The 18,765-nt window shown below is 32.1% G+C and overlaps 2 protein-coding genes across 2 annotated transcripts; both read left to right on the plus strand.

The window, feature by feature from the left end:
* Positions 1-10,011: 10,011 nt before the first annotated feature.
* Positions 10,012-13,766, plus strand: LOC9313160 (xyloglucan glycosyltransferase 4). Its single transcript, XM_021025295.1, has 4 exons — positions 10,012-11,042; positions 11,190-11,498; positions 12,421-12,825; positions 12,928-13,766. Exons 1-4 carry the CDS (start codon positions 10,407-10,409, stop codon positions 13,597-13,599), a joined length of 2,022 nt encoding a protein of 673 aa, XP_020880954.1. The 5' UTR covers positions 10,012-10,406; the 3' UTR covers positions 13,600-13,766.
* An 88-nt stretch (positions 13,767-13,854) lies between these two features.
* Positions 13,855-15,795, plus strand: LOC9311497. Its single transcript, XM_002875383.2, has 7 exons — positions 13,855-14,164; positions 14,256-14,339; positions 14,439-14,470; positions 14,559-14,591; positions 14,693-14,725; positions 14,801-14,896; positions 15,006-15,795. The coding sequence occupies exons 2-7, from the start codon at positions 14,276-14,278 to the stop codon at positions 15,129-15,131; spliced, it is 384 nt and encodes a 127-aa protein (XP_002875429.1). The 5' UTR covers positions 13,855-14,164; positions 14,256-14,275; the 3' UTR covers positions 15,132-15,795.
* Positions 15,796-18,765: the final 2,970 nt, after the last annotated feature.

Below are 18,765 nucleotides of genomic sequence, written 5' to 3' on the forward strand. Positions count from 1 at the left end.
ATCTTGAATTCTTTCACAAATTTTCATTACACAAGGGACTGTGTAATTTAAGTTTGGGGGAGGGTTCAAGACGTATTTGACTTGTTTTTTGTGAATATCAATTGAGTCTGCATATCATCTAAAACATAGAAAAAAACAAAAAAAATTTGAAATTTTCTGAAAATGTATTCCACAAAAACAGAGTGTTCATGTAGTTGCATTGCATTTAGGATTGAGTCTAGAGTGTTTCATTTAGGATTGTTGCATATGCATCGGGGATAATGAGGAAATAACCTTGTAAGCATGTTGATTTACTGAATAAACTCAATGCCCTCGTTACTAGTTGTCTGATGCATTTGAATGACTTTGAAGTAAAACCGCACCATGTTCTATAGAAACCACTCGATCGCATGTCATGACACCTTTCCCTGTCAATTTGAACTTGAATCTGACCTATAATTATCATGTTTGCATCGGTTTTGAACTCGTGGATAGAATACATACTTGGATTTTCTTTCACTTATTCACCACTCTTGTTAATCCAAGTAGCTGCTTCTGTTATTGGAGTAGTTTCCCCACCCTTAACCAACCCTTCTTTCAAGCCATGTTATTTGTGAGAGCATGTGAGGCCTATTTCAGGATTGAGCTTGGTAGAACGTGTTAGGTTTGAGCCGACAAGAGTAGTATCTCATGTAGTTCCAATCCGCGTTTTCGGACTTGGTAGGACTACGTGGGAACTTATTTGGGGATTGGGATTGAGTGTGAAAAGAAAAAGAAAAAAAAAACGGGTTAAAGTCTTTAGGAGAAGGAAGCTGAAAATCATACTCAGGTCTAGTGAATGTTTGGGAAGTAAAGAATTGTTAAGTTATGCTCTAAAAAAAAAGATGGCAACAAAAACAGAAAAGATTATAAGAGCCATAAGAGTTTAAGAAAAACCAATTCACTAGACTAGACTCATAGAGTATAAGAAAGTTTCTCCTTAAGAACAAAAGCCAAAGAAAAGAAAAGACATATTGATCCAAGAAAAAAATCGAAATATGCCTTTAGTGCAAAAGGGTAGACTTAGGATCATCAATGGGTTTAGAAATAGGACCATCTACTTGTTATTCACAGTTTATGTCATTGGGTAGATGGGATGCTATTCTTGTATGCATAGGTTGGCACTTACCTTTAGCATCCTTCTAAAGCTCAGTCTATTCTTATTGAGAGTCTCCTGTTATTAAAATCTGAACCACCATAAAGGGACCATCTTTGTCTCATAACCTGTCCTTAGCCAAACGAGTTCACTAACGTTGCACAGCTTGATTCATGATTTTGAACTTAATGAATGTTAAAGGGATTGGTTGATTTTGACGCATTATGCAATTGAGTGTGAGTTGGATCTTGACAGAGCATGGCTAAAGTTTTTAAGTAGAAGTCGTTCACCTCGCATCTTAGAACTATTAACTTGGACATTGAGCTTAATTACTTCATCACATGTTTTGGTTCTGAGTCCCCAACTTCAAACCTCTCTTCCCGCTTATGTTTTCTTGTTTGCTTGAGGGCAAGCAAAGACTAAGTTTGGGGGAGTTGATATGTCTATAATTTGCATGATTTAAGCATTCATTCTTCATCACTTTGTCATTGTTTCAATCACATTTCATCTCATCAGTAGTCGTTTTAGTGTGTTTTGCATACTTAGGACGTTTTTGCATTAGGATTGCATGTGCATTGCATATTTGGTTGTTTTCAGGTACTTTGGATGCTTTTGGAGTTCAAACAGATGAGAAACATAACAGAAATTCAGAACGCTCAATCACGCCTTCAGCCAAAGCACTCGATCGCAACCTCGAAGCCCTGACAGAGCAAAAGCACTCGATCACAACCCCAGAAACTGTCATGAAAGGAAAAACCACTCGATCACAACCCCAGAGCAATTTCTGAAGAAACCACTCGATCACAAGATCGAGCAGAAGCTGTCATGGAGGACATACCACTCGATCACAACCCCGGAGAAGCCAGAAGCTTAGTTTCACTCGATCGCAGGGTCGCTGGACCATTCCATCTCGTCTTCACTACAGACCACTTGATCGCAAGACGGAGTTCCCGAAGCCCAGTTTGATCAGTTTCACTCGATCACAGGGAGGCCTATTTCAGCCCAACAAATGCTCGATCGCAGGGTCTCGATGTGAAGACCACTATCTCGAACTTTCCTTATTTGACTTTTTTTTCGCTTATATAAGCAGCCTCTAAGGGTTTTCCCTAGGGCATCCAGTCTTTATTTTCAGTTTTTACCTAGACTTGTTTTCGTAGCCGCAGTGTGTTCTTCCTGCGACTTTGTATTCACTTTCAAGTATTTTATAATTCAGTTTTCGTTTCAGCCTTTATCATTTCCTGTTATCATGTTTTCAATCGTTTCATTGCTATTGTTTTTTATTATGTCTGAGTAGTGAATTGTATTTCTGAGGATGGGATAGAGTAGTCGTGGTTGCCTTAGTCGCTTTAGATGGTTGAGTTTAGATTGTTTGAATCCCTTCTGGATTAGTTGCGCTTATTGCTTGTTCCTTTCTGATCAACTGGAAAATGAATCCAGACATTCCCGCACCCAAAAGGTGTTTGATGGAATGTCTGATCTACTAATTCCAGAGATACTCGTCTCTATCCCAAGGTATTGACCGTTTAGAGCGGGTATTGGCTTTAACAAGTTGATTCGATATTGCCTGCTTAGTTAGAAATCGCTAATGGTGATTAGGTCTGTGTCTAGCTCTGCTTGAGAATTTCTATCACGGTGGTGAATTGATTTGCTTTTGAACTTGTTGTCAAGGGATAGCTTCTGTGAAGTTTTGTCAACCGTCTAAATAGATTAAGTAGACCACGCTATTCGATTACCCTGTCCTTAGGAATCTCTCATCCATTTGATTGCCTGTTATCTTACCTGCTTTGTTATTCAACTGCCTGCTATTGCTAGTTTGCATTTCAGTTTCATTTCATTTCTGTTATTTCGCATTAGGACTGTTAGAAAACAACAACTCTCTGCTTGGCTTGACTTAGCAAATTCTGATCACATCTCATCTGTTTGCATCACACTATATTGGATTGACACCCTATAGTACTACAACGACATGATAGTGCTTTAGGATTAATTGATCCTAAAAACCTATTATCACCTGAAGGTTATGCTAGCTAGAAAAGGTCCGCAATTACCATCAAATGCTGTTTGTAGGTTGAAACGATCCATTTATGGTCTTAAACAAGCTTCCAGACAGTGGTTTAAGAAGTTTTCTGCATCACTTATCAGTTTGGGTTTTAAAAAGACTCATGGTGATCATACTCTATTTCTCAAAGAGTATGAAGGTGACTTTGTTACTGTCTTAGTCTATGTTGATGATATTGTGATAGCTAGCACAAGTGAGACTGCTGCAGCACAATTGACTGATGACTTGAAGTTGAGATTTAAGCTGAGGGATCTTGGTGATTTGAAATATTTTTTGGAGCTTGAGGTTGCTAGGACGACTGCAGGAATTTCATTATGTCAAAGAAAGTATGCTTTGGAGTTATTGCAGTCTACTGGTATGCTTAATTGTAGGCTGGTTTCAGTACCAATGATTCCTAATGTGAAAATGATGAAAGAAGATGGTGATTTGCTAGAAGATAAAGAGCAATATCGCAGAATTGTTGGCAAATTGATGTATCTGACAATCACAAGGCCAGATATCACTTTTGCGGTTAACAAGTTATGCCAATTCTCTTCTGCTCCTAGAACTATTCATCTTGCTGGAGCTTACAGAGTTTTGCAGTATATTAAAGGAACAGTTGGACAAGGCTTATTTTATTCTGCTTCCCCTGATCTCACTTTAAAGGGATTTGCAGACTCTGATTGGGCATCCTGTTCTGATAGTCGCCATTCTACTACTGGTTTCTCAATGTTTGTAGGGGATTCTTTGATATCTTGGCGATCAAAGAAGCAACATACAGTGTCAAGATCCTCTGCAGAAGCTGAGTACAAAGCTTTAGTTTTGGCAACTTGTGAGATAGTCTGGTTGTATACTCTACTTACCTCTTTGAAGACTTCTCCAACGGTGCCTATCCTCTTTTCAGACAGTACTGCAGCAATATATATAGCCACTAATCCAGTCTTCCATGAGAGAACCAAACACATTGAAATTGATTGTCACACAGTTAGGGAGAGACTGGACAATGGTGAAATCAAGCTACTTCATGTGAGAACTGATGATCAAGTAGCTGATATTTTGACTAAACCATTGTTTCCTCATCAATTTGAGCATCTTAAATCCAAGATGAACATTCTAAACATTTTTGAATGCTCATCTTGAGGAGGCATATCAGATTCTATGGTTTAGTAGGTTTAGTTATTTGGTTTAATTTAACCAATTGTATAGCTATAGTATAAATACTCTTGTACAGTAATGAATATACAATAATGAGAAAGTCAACATTTGAAAACTCTAACAAACTATTCTCATCATCTTCTTCTTCATAAAACATATATATATATATATATATATCATTATCATCTACTATATACCTCACATTCATTTGTTTCTGTTGTCATTGAATATTAGATTTTCTTTTCATTTTGGACGAAATAACTTTAGAGGTCCTGTATTTTGATTAGGACGTGGTTATTATTATAGTGTCATTGCAAACAAAATAACAATTTCAATATGTGAATTTTGTGGTTGCAATTGAAAATAGTCTGTCTGTTCTCAATTCATGTTTGTGGTCGGGTATAGTTTGTAATTACTATTTACTTGGAAATTACGTCGAGAAACCTCTATCATCTATGGTTTTTAAGATTAAGTTTGAGCAAATATAACAAAAGTTTTATTTTTTATTTGCCACTAGATGACCGTTAATACTAAACCTTCTTTGATCTAACAAGAAATTTACGCAATCAAATCTATATCATATTGATTAAGTATGATGATAATTGCAAATCTAACCATAAATGCAGATCCAATTATAATGATATAGTAGCTCGATTATGAGAACCCTGGAGATTTTATTATGAAATCTATAGGCCCAAATATCAGAATCAAAGAAGAAGAAAAACTCGATCAACTAGATGATTCGAAATCTATTTTTTTAATGTATGTACTCATTATTATTATACAATCATGGCCAGAGAGGCCATACCACATGTGTATAGTACAATCTCACATGTGTCAATGCCAAATAATATTCATAAAAACTAAAAACATTGGCTTAAGAGTTGAAGACATGTCCCATGTTCATTTTGGCTTATCTCTTCAATCTCCTAAAAATTGCATTTGCTTGGTTGCTAGGACACACTCACATACAGCTACATGAATTCCCAATGACCCATATGTTTCTTTTAGCTACAAAATTACTAGTCATTTCTGCTTTTCTGGTTATTATTTTCTGCTTATAGAATCATGACAAATAAATACAATAAATAAAGATTTCAATATCCATATGAGACTATTTTAACGTCGATCAAAAAGTGATTTGAATGTTTTTCTGAATTGTCTAAATTGTACTACCCAAAAGGTGTTTTATTACATAATATAGCTCACCTATTTATCTGGCATGGTGTTCATGATTTATAATCCAAGTCCCAATTAAGACTAAAAGCGACATATTGGCTCTAAGTCACTTCTTTTGGATCCCACTACTATTTCGGAAAACTAGCTTTTAACATTAAAAAGTTTTTGAAGATTTTACTGATTGAAAATGTAATGGAAAATATATACGAGTCATTCAAAAAAGCAAGATCTAGTCATTCCATAGGGTTCATAGAGATGTTGAAGACTTTCCATATGCGTGTGATCCGAAGTATGTGAAGTGGCACACTTTCTTCTTGATTACTTGCTTGCTTGTTTGTTGTTATTGTTGTGGTTTGGCTCCCGTTGTTTGTGTGGTTGTTGTTTAGAGTTTTGTGGTGTTCGAGTGCGTTTCCCTGTTTTTAGTGGGTTCGGAGAGACTGGGTCGCTCCCAAAGACCGAACAGTTACCTGACGAGGTAACGGGGTTTGCCCGTCGTGGAAGGCCCATGTGGTACATTGTTTATAAACTCCGTGGCTGTAAACGGACTGTTCACTTGTTTGATGGGAAGGATCGTTCACATGGCCATAGGATTTGTTGTTATTGCTTGTTTGTTTAGGATGCTTGTTAGATTGATTGTTTACCATTTGTTAAGTCAATGGTTTTGCTTGTTGCTTGTTTATCTATTTTTTGTTGGGGACTTGGGGTGTTTAATTTCCGAGTTTAGGCGCCGAACTGACTGAGTATCTAGTACTCATGATGCCACTATTTTTGTTGCAGGTAATCCACTTACAATCACTCGCTGCTTCTCAGAATCCTCGATCCTTGGACACGTCGGACGGATGCACCACTGAATGCTACACAAGCAGAATCAAGCGAGTACTTACACAAAATTTGAGTCATGCTCTTCCCTTGAACATTTTTAACGACCCAAAAATATATTGTAGCAAGTCTCTCAACTCTCTCCATGTTTGGTAAGAGTCTCCACTCTTCCTTTACTCCGCGATCCGTAAATCCTAATCCCATCTACCTACCCTGTATAGACATACCGGTTTAACTTGTGTATGAATAAAAATAGATAAAAGACTATCATTTGACTTCTAAGCAGTTAAAATATTGTCTTATTGATGATATTGACCAATCAAGCATAAACAAAATTGTTTTTACGATGAAGAATAATAATTCAATGAGTTAAATACAAAACCTCACCGATTGCATCTGAAAAATCTTAGAAGAGTCACTATATTGTTTATTGAATTATTGACAAATATATTTATCATATTAAATGATATATTTATTTAAATGAAAATATGATTGAGAACAAAAAGATACAAACTTGGCCGTCTCATGTGATAGACCTTACTTCAGTGAGACTGTGCTGATGAAAGAGCATGTGCCTCTCTTAATGACATAAATATAAAATATACACATGGTTTCCCAAACTAATTATATAACATAACACAAATACAATTCAAAATTTTGTTTGTTGGTCACGCAATTACGAAATTAAAACCTAATAAATGCTTAGTGGGAGGAATCCCCACCAGCAAGAAAACTCATAATCATCAACAACAAAAAAGAGAGAATATTCATAAAATTTGTTTGCTAAAAACAGATATAAATAAGTAGCTTTAGTAATGCTATAAATGAGTAACTTGTAGTCTTGTTGGTGATGTTATATATAAATGGTGCCAAAGCAAATTAGTACAAGATATATATCTATGAACTATTACCATTTACCAGCTCAAGCACGTTTTACATCAACTGCTAATTAAATCTGGTCAATATACAACTCCTAAATCCTAATTGATCACATAAGCATCATAAGTATGTCATGCGCAAGTGGTAAAACACTTGGGCCTGATAACTTGTAAAGCTGTCGTGTACAGTGTAATAATCATATATTCTCTTCTTAAGTCAAATGGGTTAATTCAACATTTATCCACCGTTTTATTTAAAACTAATAGCTGCCGTCACAAAACTAATTAATAATGTTCTGATATAAGATAATATAGAATATATATTTTAATATAATAATTTTTACGTTCGTAAAATAGAAACTTCCCATGTGATATATATTCTTCTCTCACCGCCGGTTACGGTTACTGTCTTTTTCTTAGACTTGAAATATTATTGTTTGAACAAAAAAAAATTGAAAATATCAAATCTTTTTGATATTGAATTTTAATACACAGCTTGTGCTCATATATTTTTGGGTTTAATAGTTAACGGTCAATAGTATCAAATATATTACTGTTGTGATTCTTTTCAACATATTGTTCTAATAATCTAATTTAGTCTCACATCGAACCAAGTTTTTGACCAGAGTGTATATTAGTATGTCTTTGAAAAATAATGGGACAGTAAAAAACGATAATTGTGAAAATGAGATCCATATTTTTGATTATATAAGTAAGTGAACGAAGAATATGAATCAAGATTTTCGTCATTAAGTTATAATCTATATTATGAGATTGCAAAACTCGACGAATTAGATGTTATATGAATAAGTGAAATAGACTTGATGCACTTCACAACGTCTTGTAACACAAGCATGACAAAATCAAACCCATCTAAAATGCTCCATTCTCTCATTTTTTTCCGATAACTCTAGGTAATCTTTAGACCTACTGAGGGGTATAGGACTAATCCTTAAAGAGAAGATGTTTTATAGGTAGGGTCTCTCTCCACTCAGGTTTTCAAAGGAGACTCTTCTACAACACTAGAACCACTAACCTACCACCTCTGGTTGTTTTCTTCTCTCATGATAAATCACAAGTTATATGTTTGTAAATAAGTGAAAATTTATCTAGGAGAAAGAATATATGTTTCTACGAATATAAAACAAAAAAAAGAGAGTGGAATTATCAAGAAAAAAAAAAAAAAAACTCTCCGATTAATGGGTTACAGTAAGTGGATAATTCATTTAACACTTTGAATCAAGATCAAATAAAAGTTAGAAGACAGTGAAGCGACAACATAGTCCAATACTTTGAGTTAAAGTAATACTATATAATTTAGTAAAGTTGGTCTAATTACATTTTATAAGTTTAATCTGGTCATCGCTGGACCAAGTTGTCATCCTCCAATTCCTTATCAATCATACAAATTGATTCTTGGCCTTTTCTTGGAATCATCTTTTTTTCTGTGTATTTTTTTTTTCATTAATATTTTTTCTTTAATACACACACATGCATGTATAAACACAGTTTTATGACTGGAGTCGCGTAAGATCCATAAGCAAATAGCTTTTTTAAGTAAAGTATTTTCATTTTATGGGTATAATTATAAAGATCTAAACTTTCCCAAAATAATATAAACAGCAATCTCTCTCCTACTTAATCAAATCACTAGACGCGGCTTTGCTTAACAAAGTAACTTTAAACCAAATCGTCCACCTAAAACCAATAGGATCGATTTTAGTCAATAAAATCGGTTACTATTTTTTAATTTACTTAAAAGGCTGGTAAAATAGTTGCAAACAAAAGGCTAGTTAATAAAAAAAAAAAAAAAGGAAATTGTTAAAAATATCTTTTTTGGTGTGCCCCTTTTCAAAAATGCCCATTTTAGATGTCTATTTTCAAAAATGTCATTTTTTAAATCTGAAATTTTTATAAAGTTTTATTAGGTTTATAAGGTACTTATAGATTGTAGCTACTACTTGAAGACTCGATCCAAGTATTTATAAGGTTTTATAAGGTGCTTTTAAAGGTTTTACAAGTTATTTAAAAGAATTTTTAAGGTTTTTCAAAGGTTTTACAAGATATTTTAAAAGTTTTTAAAGGTATTTAAAATGCATTTATAAGGTATTTATAAAGTATTTATAAGATTTTAGATACATAGAAATGTAGTTTGTGTATGTTTTAATAATATTACATACATATTTGGGTAAATCTTATATTTTTAAGAGCATTTTTTATAAGGTTTTTTAAAAAAAGGTATTTTTGAAAAGTGACATTGAAAAAGTGGCATTTTTGCAAAAGCCCCCCAAAAAAATGGTACTCAAATACTAAATTATAAGATTATATATACATTTAACATCATATTTAGTTTTCACGTTAGCTAATGTATAAAATATTATATGAAAAAACTAACCTTGATTATATGCGTTAGACCTTATTTAAACACTAGATTAGTACTTAACAAGATTTTCTTATCTATACAATATATCAAGAAAATGCTTCTAAATTAACTATACTTGTGATCAAAGATATAATTTTAGTCATATAATAAATTAGTAACTTCTGAAAATTAATTTGAAATAATAATAAAATGCATAGATGAGAAATGACCATAAGTTCCAGATACGTTTAACTATTGTCATGGGTTTACAAATTAGTTATTATTTGAATCATTTGTTATATAATCTGAAATCAAATTTTAAATTGATTTTGCGTATATTTTTGCAAGTAAAATCATATGACTAAATAAAGTAAGAAATCAATTTTTTTTTTTTTAATCATAAATAAATATAGTTTCTTCTTTAGTTATGCACGCTGGAAACAGATCCTCTAATAAAAATTGGACTTTTCAAACAAAGAAAATAAATAAATAAAATCTTCCTTTACAAAAACAAAGAGGAAAATTCAAAGAAAGGAGAACTCTCTTCTTCTTCTTCTTCTGTCCTCTTTATTTACTTAGTTGGTTCACTTGAGCACATGATCCTCGTCTCTCTTTTTTTCTCTCTCTCTCTCAATCACAAGTTTCAGTTACAAGCTGAACCAAAGTATCTCAGATTCTGATCTGATCACTGTTTTGTCTGTGAAACAAAAACAAACGATCCTGTTTTTATGGAAAATTTAATGAAACAGTGACGACTCAAATCCTTTACTCTGTTTTCATCTTTATAATGACAAACATTTCATAGTATCAATATCCCAAATATCTCTTTTTTATTCTCTCCTCTCTCTTTCTTTGTCATTCATGGCTCCAAATTCAGTAGCAGTGACAATGGAGAAGCCAGACAACTTCTCTTTACTAGAAATCAACGGTTCAGATCCATCCGCATTCCCCGACAAGCGTAAATCCATCAGTCCAAAGCAATTCTCATGGTTCCTCCTTCTCAAAGCTCATAGAGTCGTCTCGTGTCTCTCGTGGCTCGTATCTTCGGTTAAAAAGCGAATAGCTTTCTCCGCGAAGAACATAAACGAAGAAGAAGATCCTAAAAGCAGAGGAAAACAAATGTACAGATTCATCAAAGCTTGTCTTGTTATCTCCATAATCGCCTTGTCTATAGAAATCGTCGCGCATTACAAGAAATGGAATCTTGATCTTATAAACCGACCGTCTTGGGAGGTTTATGGCCTTGTCGAATGGTCTTACATGGCTTGGCTCTCGTTTCGATCCGATTATATTGCTCCTCTTGTCATCAGTCTCTCAAGATTCTGCACTGTCCTCTTCTTGATCCAGTCTCTTGATCGGTTAGTACTCTGTTTTGGTTGCTTCTGGATCAAATATAAAAAGATCGAACCTAAGCTCAAAGACGAATCTATCGATTTAGAAGATCCCTCCAGTTTCCCAATGGTCCTTGTTCAGATCCCAATGTGCAACGAACGAGAGGTAAACTATGAATACCCGTTTCTTACTCTCTTTTGCTCTGTTTTTACTCTGTTGTGCTTTGTTTTTACTCTGTTTTTATTTTGTTGTGCTCTGTTTTTACTCTGTTTTGAGTTCTGTTGTGTAATTGTTATGTTCTGTTTTCGATAGGTATATGAACAATCAATAGGAGCAGCATCACAACTTGATTGGCCAAAGGATAGAATCTTGATTCAAGTTCTAGACGATTCAGACGATCCAAATTTACAACTTTTGATCAAAGAAGAAGTATCGGTTTGGGCCGAAAAAGGCGTAAACATAATTTATCGGCATAGGTTGATCAGAACTGGTTACAAAGCTGGGAATTTGAAATCAGCCATGACTTGTGACTACGTTAAAGATTACGAGTTTGTTACTATCTTCGACGCAGATTTTACACCAAATCCTGATTTCCTCATGAAGACTGTTCCTCATTTCAAGGTAAGAACACAAATCTATCTATTAACAAACTTAAAAAAGGAAACTTCTTTCTTGAAGTAAGAAGTTTCGTAATTTACGTTGATGTTTTAGAGAAATTTCAGTGAAAAAAGATTTGTTCTTTTTACACTTTTTAAGTTTAGAAAATGATTTTTTGATTATACTCGTCACCGACAGTTGTCTTTGCTGTTTTTTTATTCTATTTTTTCGGTGGGTCATGTTCTAAGTAACCGACAATTTTTATATTGTTTTAGAAAATCTAAGTTGTATTTGTATTTTTGGTTTTATGTTAGGAAAATCCAAGTGCTTATATTGTATGAAATCAAAGTAACCGACAAGTATAAAATTACAAAAATCATGACTTCTCTAGTTGATTCAATCTAGTTGAAGCTAATATTGATTTTGCTTGATTCCGGGTTTCAATTATTCATTTGTTTTTACATTTAGATATTACATGTAGATAATCTTTCTGATATATATATATATATATATATATATATATATATATTATCTAAATGTAATATCTAAATGTAAAAACAAATGAATAATTGAAACCCGGAATCAAGCAAAATCAATATTAGTATAATAATCATTGTTTTTATAAGTTTTTTTTTCAAAAATCGAAGTTTAGTTTATTATTATTATTATTTTTATTTTTTATGTACCCCACCTAAAGAACATATCTCATTTTTCATGTGGGTTGTTGGAGTCAAACTCAAGATGATAGAGACGCCGATTTTAAGTAGACTAGTCAATAACTCAATATATTTTATTTAAATATAAAAGTAAATTTTTTGGAATTTTACATTTATGCAAAACATTTTTGAACAATCAAGATTCTGATTTTTTTTTTCTTAAAAAAATCAAGATTTTGATTAGAAGAAGAAGAGAATTTAAAAAAGAATGTTGTGTTGTTTATTTGCAGGGAAATCCAGAGCTAGGACTGGTCCAAGCAAGGTGGTCATTTGTGAACAAAGATGAGAATCTCCTCACAAGGCTACAAAACATAAACTTATGTTTCCACTTCGAAGTAGAACAACAAGTGAACGGTGTGTTTCTCAACTTTTTCGGTTTCAATGGAACCGCTGGAGTCTGGAGAATCAAGGCATTGGAAGAATCCGGCGGGTGGCTCGAGAGAACGACCGTGGAGGATATGGATATCGCGGTTAGAGCGCATCTGAACGGCTGGAAATTCATTTACCTCAATGATGTTGAAGTCACTTGTGAGTTGCCTGAGTCTTATGAAGCTTACAAGAAGCAACAACATCGTTGGCATTCGGGTCCTATGCAACTTTTCCGGTTATGCCTTCCTTCCATTATCAAATCAAAGGTAAAATTTGATTTCTATAACTAGTGATAGTAGTTTAACCAGTCAAAACATCATTACATATACTCATTTGTTTGTTTTGCGGATTTTGATTTTTGTTTGCAGATATCGGTTGGGAAGAAGGCGAATTTGATCTTCCTTTTCTTTCTTTTAAGGAAGCTTATTCTACCTTTTTACTCATTCACACTCTTTTGCATCATACTTCCATTGACAATGTTCATACCTGAAGCCGAGCTTCCCTTGTGGATCATCTGTTATGTTCCTATCTTCATTTCGCTTCTCAACATTCTCCCGTCGCCTAAATCTTTCCCTTTCTTAGTCCCTTACCTCCTTTTCGAAAACACAATGTCGATAACCAAGTTCAACGCCATGATCTCCGGGCTGTTCCAGTTCGGATCAGCTTACGAGTGGGTTGTGACAAAGAAAACCGGGAGATCATCGGAATCCGACTTGCTAGCGTTTGCTGAAAAGGAAGAGAAGTTGCATAGAAGAAACTCGGAGTCCGGTTTGGAACTTCTGAGCAAACTTAAGGAGCAAGAGACCAATCTTGTAGGGCAAGAAACAGTAAAGAAGAGCCTTGGAGGGCTAATGAGGCCGAAGAACAAGAAAAAGACGAACATGGTGTTCAAGAAAGAGCTTGGGCTTGCGTTCTTGCTGCTAACCGCAGCTGCAAGGAGCTTTCTATCGGCGCACGGTCTTCACTTCTACTTCTTGCTGTTTCAGGGACTGTCTTTCTTGGTTGTAGGGTTGGATTTGATCGGTGAACAGATCAGCTAGACTCACACAAAATCAAGACAGAGAACAAGGAAACAAATACCGTTTATATTCGCTATTTTTTGTTTGTTTATTTATTCTTTTCCCTTTCTTATATGTGGGTTTTATACATAATTTTCAAGAACTTATAATGTCCAGTTTCAGATAAATGAATTGAAACGAATTTGTTATATGATTTTGGCATAACGTTTGAAAATCATAGCTCTTAGATGTTCTTGTATTAAATAACATTTTTGTTTTGTTTTAACACTTTTTTTTGGCAAGTTAAAGTGACATTTTTTTATTTTTTTATCGAAAATTTCTTACAAATTTTGGAATTTAGGTTATTAATGAGAAAGCTTGATTTTCCCTTTTTTATTACTAATTTTAAAAGTTTGGTTTTATTATTATTTTGGCATTTTTCCCTTTATTGTCTTAATTTTTTACTTGTTCTGGAAGCAAAAACCCCTAGTATTGTATGTGATATATATTCAGCCGTTTGGCCAAGAGGAACAAGATTAGAAACATTGCTTGTGTTCTCAAAACTGAAACCGAAGATATATCGTCAAATCTAGCATAAGATTTCTAGGTCTACGCGGTTATCTTTCTACAGTCAAAGCCCTTTCTCTATTTGTTGTTGTTCTCTCTGTCTGAGGTTTTCTGTTCGATTTTGTTTCTAGGTCAGTGCGTCAAGAACATCATGGGAATCTGGAGCTATATGGGGAAAACATCAGTATTCATATTTGGTCTTGGATTCTATACGCGTAAGTCGTTGTAAAGGTTCTTCGGGTCATTGATTAGTTTATGATTGTAGCTTTTTTTGGAAAGTAAGCCTGATCCATGTGTTATTGTCTTTTCTTCAGATGCTGCTTTATTCTCTAATTCAGATAATAAGGTAAACACATTGATCTCAAATCCCAATAATGCGATCTTTAGCTTTTGTAAAAACATGATGATGGTTGATTGAATTTCTCATGTTTCAGATGCTTATGACTCAGTTGGAATCCTTCAAAGAGGTAAAAAAGCAAGAACGGTGTTACTATTTTTAAAGGGTACAAGATGTTTTTTTTTTCTTTTCTCTTTTAATGTGTATACTCGAAATTTCTCATCGTTTCAGACTGTTAAGGTTCAGATGGAGTCCTTTAAAGAGGTAAAAGCAAGAAATTGTGTTGTGTTAAAGTTGTTTGATTTGGAAAATACATAAAATAATCTTGTCCTGTTTCAGCCATCTAAAGCTCAAATGGCTAAGTATAGAGAAATGGACCAAAAGTTTGAAGCTAAGTATAAAGAAATGGAAAATAAGTTGGACAATCTTGTGAAGGTAAAAAATCAAGTAATTGGTGTTGATGTGTCTAAAGTTTGTTTGTGTGTTTGATTGATTTTGAAAGGACGCGATTATGTTTGATTTAGAATGTCTTCTTATGTTTCAGTTGTCTATGACTCAAATCTCCGAATTGAAAGTAACTAGAGAGAAGTGTTGCAATGATTTGTGGAAAGCAAGAAAATACATAGAGGAATTTCATGAGGGAATGGATCAGAAGAAACAATCTAATTAAATTATGCCTTTTATGAGTTGTTGTTAAAAAGTCTTTTATGAGTGATCAATGATTTTAAGTGATTTCTTCTTCTCTATGTCTATATTCTTGGTGAACCTTGTCCCATTTATGTTCGAATCATGTTATACCCATGTCGATCGGGGCATAACAAATTGGTATCAGAGCCACAGTTACGTTCTTCTTGACCGTGGGTATAAGTCGTAACGCTATCTCACTTCTCTGATAAATGCTCGCTCGAGTGGAGTCCATCGCAGGGATTCTAGACTGGATATTTAAACCAGCAAGCCTTGCTAACGATGAAGGGATATGCTGAACTTGAAGCAACCAGAAACCTCAATCTATCAAAAACAAAATTATATAAAGGCTAAGTTTATACGATCGCAGATATTAAATATATATAGAATATGAAACTAATTGTCAAGCTGTTGTTTCAAGCTTCCATATAGATCAAATCAGCGTTTACTCAAAATCTGGAATGCATTGTCAAGCTGGTGTTTCAACTTTATATATTCGAAATTTGGAAACAACGGATCCGAATGCTAGGACATCACTCGGAATCTCGTCCCTGGCTACTTTGAATTAAGTCATTAAGCAAAAGATACCAAACAAACTCGTCTACTATCCTATCATGTTCATCAGAGACCATCTTGCAACTTGGTTTCATTTCTCTCGGCCTTAAATCTTTCAACTTGTCTTTATCTTAGCAAGTTTAAAACAAAAGAGATCCTCTTTTAATGTTAAACTAGATCCTGACCCGCACGTACGTGCGGGATTTTATATTTTAAGAAATTGTTATAATAAATTATAATTCGATTTAGATTGTTTTGTTGTTTTGTGATACATATTGTACGGTATATATTATAATGTAAACATAAAAAATGTATCTTTTTTATAATACAATAGCTAAAGTAGTGATTCATGAGATAAAGTTTGGAGTTTGAAACTAAAGAGTAGAGAAAAATAGTATTAGATGTAAATATATTATAGGTTAGATTGATGTAAAGTAGTGCTATATAAATTTTTTTATTTTATGTATCAAAGTAATAGTTCGATTATTTTCGACTATCAATACTTTAAAAGGCTTGTTGTCAATGATGAAACACATTTTAGTTTTATAAGTGTTGAACTATCGGATATGTGAACATCAGTGTTTGTTACTATATTAAAACTTTTAAACGTAGTGATCTATTTTTTTAGTAAATGTATTTTGGGCTAGATTTTATGGGCTTGTAGTAAAGCCATTTATTTGGCCTATTTTGAATTTGTAAATATTTGTGTAATCATACATATAAAAGTAGGGTTTCACTCTCTTCTTATTGGTCTATTTAGAAATGTAACTTAATTTTTTTTTATTTTTAACTAAATCATAAATAAAACACATTTAACTCACACTTTAATATAAAAACTGAAATCATTAAAATTATACATTAATTATATTTTTCCTCTCAATTTTATTCAACACACAATAAATTGGAAATGTAACTCCCATAATTTATTTATTTAAATTGTAACTTATCTAATTTTTCATCCTATAAATACTCATTTCTCATTCTCTCATCCTCTCATCCTCTCACCCTTCCCCTATAGCTCAAATCTTAAATATTTTTTTGTTTTGTATTCTTACATTAGTTTTTTTTTTTTTTTTGAAAGATGCATCTTCATTGTCTATTTTAGATAATCATCTTATAAGTAATCATTCTCTCATCTTCTTCTACTATATTATGTGTCTATTTTTTATGTTGTTATATGGATTAAAAATCAAGAATTCTATTCTAAATATATTTTAGAATGTATTATATATATCTAACATTGTATTCATTTTTGTATATTTCTAAAACTATACTAAAATATACTTATTTATTCTTTAATTTTCATATTTTTAAGTTTAAATTCACATATGTATACTAAAAGTTTTGATGGTTATAACAAAATTTTCAGGTTTATTGGTGATGGTGAGTTAAATATAGCAATTCCAATCATTGCACAACAAGATAATGAAGTTGAAAAAATCCATTTCCATTTCTACTTTAGATATTTGATTATTTTCTAATATATACATGTAACTTTTTTTTTTGTAATACATTTATTAAATATATATTTCTTACCTTTTTCTTATCTCGAATAAATATTGTAATTTATTTTTAATATATGTATTATTATATTTACTTTTTGTGATCCAATAGATAATTATATAAAAATCGTTATACTTTTATTTTATTTAAAATTTGAGGTTTAAGTATTTTTCAAAGTAAAAAGAATTTCGTTTAAAAACATTTGGTTCTTAAGATTAAAAAAAGGAATCATATGGTTCAAGAAAATTAAATTTAGGTAGAATAGAAAATTAGAATGAAATCATTAAAGTGAAACCTAACACTCATACTTAAATAGAGTGAAATATACAAAACGATAATTATAATGAAAACAAAAATCATTTTATTAAATCATATAAAGATAAAACCATTAGTATAAAATCTAGGACTATAATTTAAATTGAAGAGTGAAATTTTTTTATAAAAAATATAGAAGTTATCCTTGGATCTTTGATGATTTTAATTAGATTGAAGTTCATATAATTTTTATAAGAAAAATAAATTTAGTTTGCCACTTGCAAAATAATATGAATTTGAACTATTATGTGGAAATTTATATCAACAAACAAACAAATTATCTGTGAGTTTATATCAACAATTTATTTTGTAAAAGTAATAGATAACATATGTTTATTGATGTTTACATACATAAATAATAGTAAAGTAAAAAACAACACTAAAATATGAGCAAATGCAAGATATCAAATCTTAAGAGTCTTTTAAAAAAAATTGCAATCATATTTATATTGAAACAAATATCATCCACATCATTAGCATATAATAATTTAAGATTTTTCTATAATAATATATTATAATTATATTTTATGTATTTTCTCATATTTTGTAACCTCCATACTAATAATTATCATTATGTTGTTAATGCTCACACTAAATTACAACAATACTTTAAATACAATTAATACAAAATGAATTCTACACAATGAATTCTTTGAAATGTAACATAACTTTTATGATATAAATACAATTAACTTACTCATAAATGACATTTAAACATAATTGTTAAAGTTGAATAGTTGTAAAACGTAAATATGTTGTCTTTTATAAATAATAATATACACATATATATCACTAACCATCATATTCCAAATTTCATAATATTGATAAATTTTATAACAATTTCTTTTATAATCCGACTAATGGTGTTTCAATATTACAGTTTTGTCAATTTTGTAAGAGGCTGTGAAGAGGAGATGACTTTTAATCAAATATTGTATTGATTAAAAGAAGTCATATACTCTTAATCATTTTTTAAAAAACATAAATATCATTGTATATAGATGAATACAATTCAAATTTTATAGAAAACATCAAATTTGAATTTACTATCATTCATTTATTTTTCTTTAAATTTTAAATTCAAGTAAAAAAACTAAATAAAATAAATAGCAAACATATAACGTAGTATGCAACAAGCCGCGAGTATCGCGGCTAAATAACCTAGTTATGATAAATATTTGGTTACTATTTAAATTTCGTTTGCAAAGCTAAACATACATACAAATATAGTTTCCTTGGCACAATAT

Source organism: Arabidopsis lyrata (assembly GCF_000004255.2).
Source record: "Arabidopsis lyrata subsp. lyrata unplaced genomic scaffold ARALYscaffold_5, whole genome shotgun sequence".
Classification (NCBI taxonomy): Eukaryota; Viridiplantae; Streptophyta; class Magnoliopsida; order Brassicales; family Brassicaceae; genus Arabidopsis; species Arabidopsis lyrata.

What these genes read in the sequence shown, in the direction of transcription:
- LOC9313160 (XM_021025295.1), top strand. Translation starts at nt 10,407, where the DNA reads ATGGCTCCAAATTCAGTAGCAGTGACAATGGAGAAGCCAGACAACTTC. An exon ending in CAATGTGCAACGAACGAGAG is followed by an intron (nt 11,043 to 11,189) that starts GTAAACTATGAA and finishes TGTTTTCGATAG; the next exon opens with GTATATGAACAATCAATAGG. An exon ending in AGACTGTTCCTCATTTCAAG is followed by an intron (nt 11,499 to 12,420) that starts GTAAGAACACAA and finishes GTTTATTTGCAG; the next exon opens with GGAAATCCAGAGCTAGGACT.
- LOC9311497 (XM_002875383.2), top strand. Translation starts at nt 14,276, where the DNA reads ATGGGAATCTGGAGCTATATGGGGAAAACATCAGTATTCATATTTGGT. An exon ending in TCTCTAATTCAGATAATAAG is followed by an intron (nt 14,471 to 14,558) that starts GTAAACACATTG and finishes CTCATGTTTCAG; the next exon opens with ATGCTTATGACTCAGTTGGA. An exon ending in AGATGGAGTCCTTTAAAGAG is followed by an intron (nt 14,726 to 14,800) that starts GTAAAAGCAAGA and finishes GTCCTGTTTCAG; the next exon opens with CCATCTAAAGCTCAAATGGC.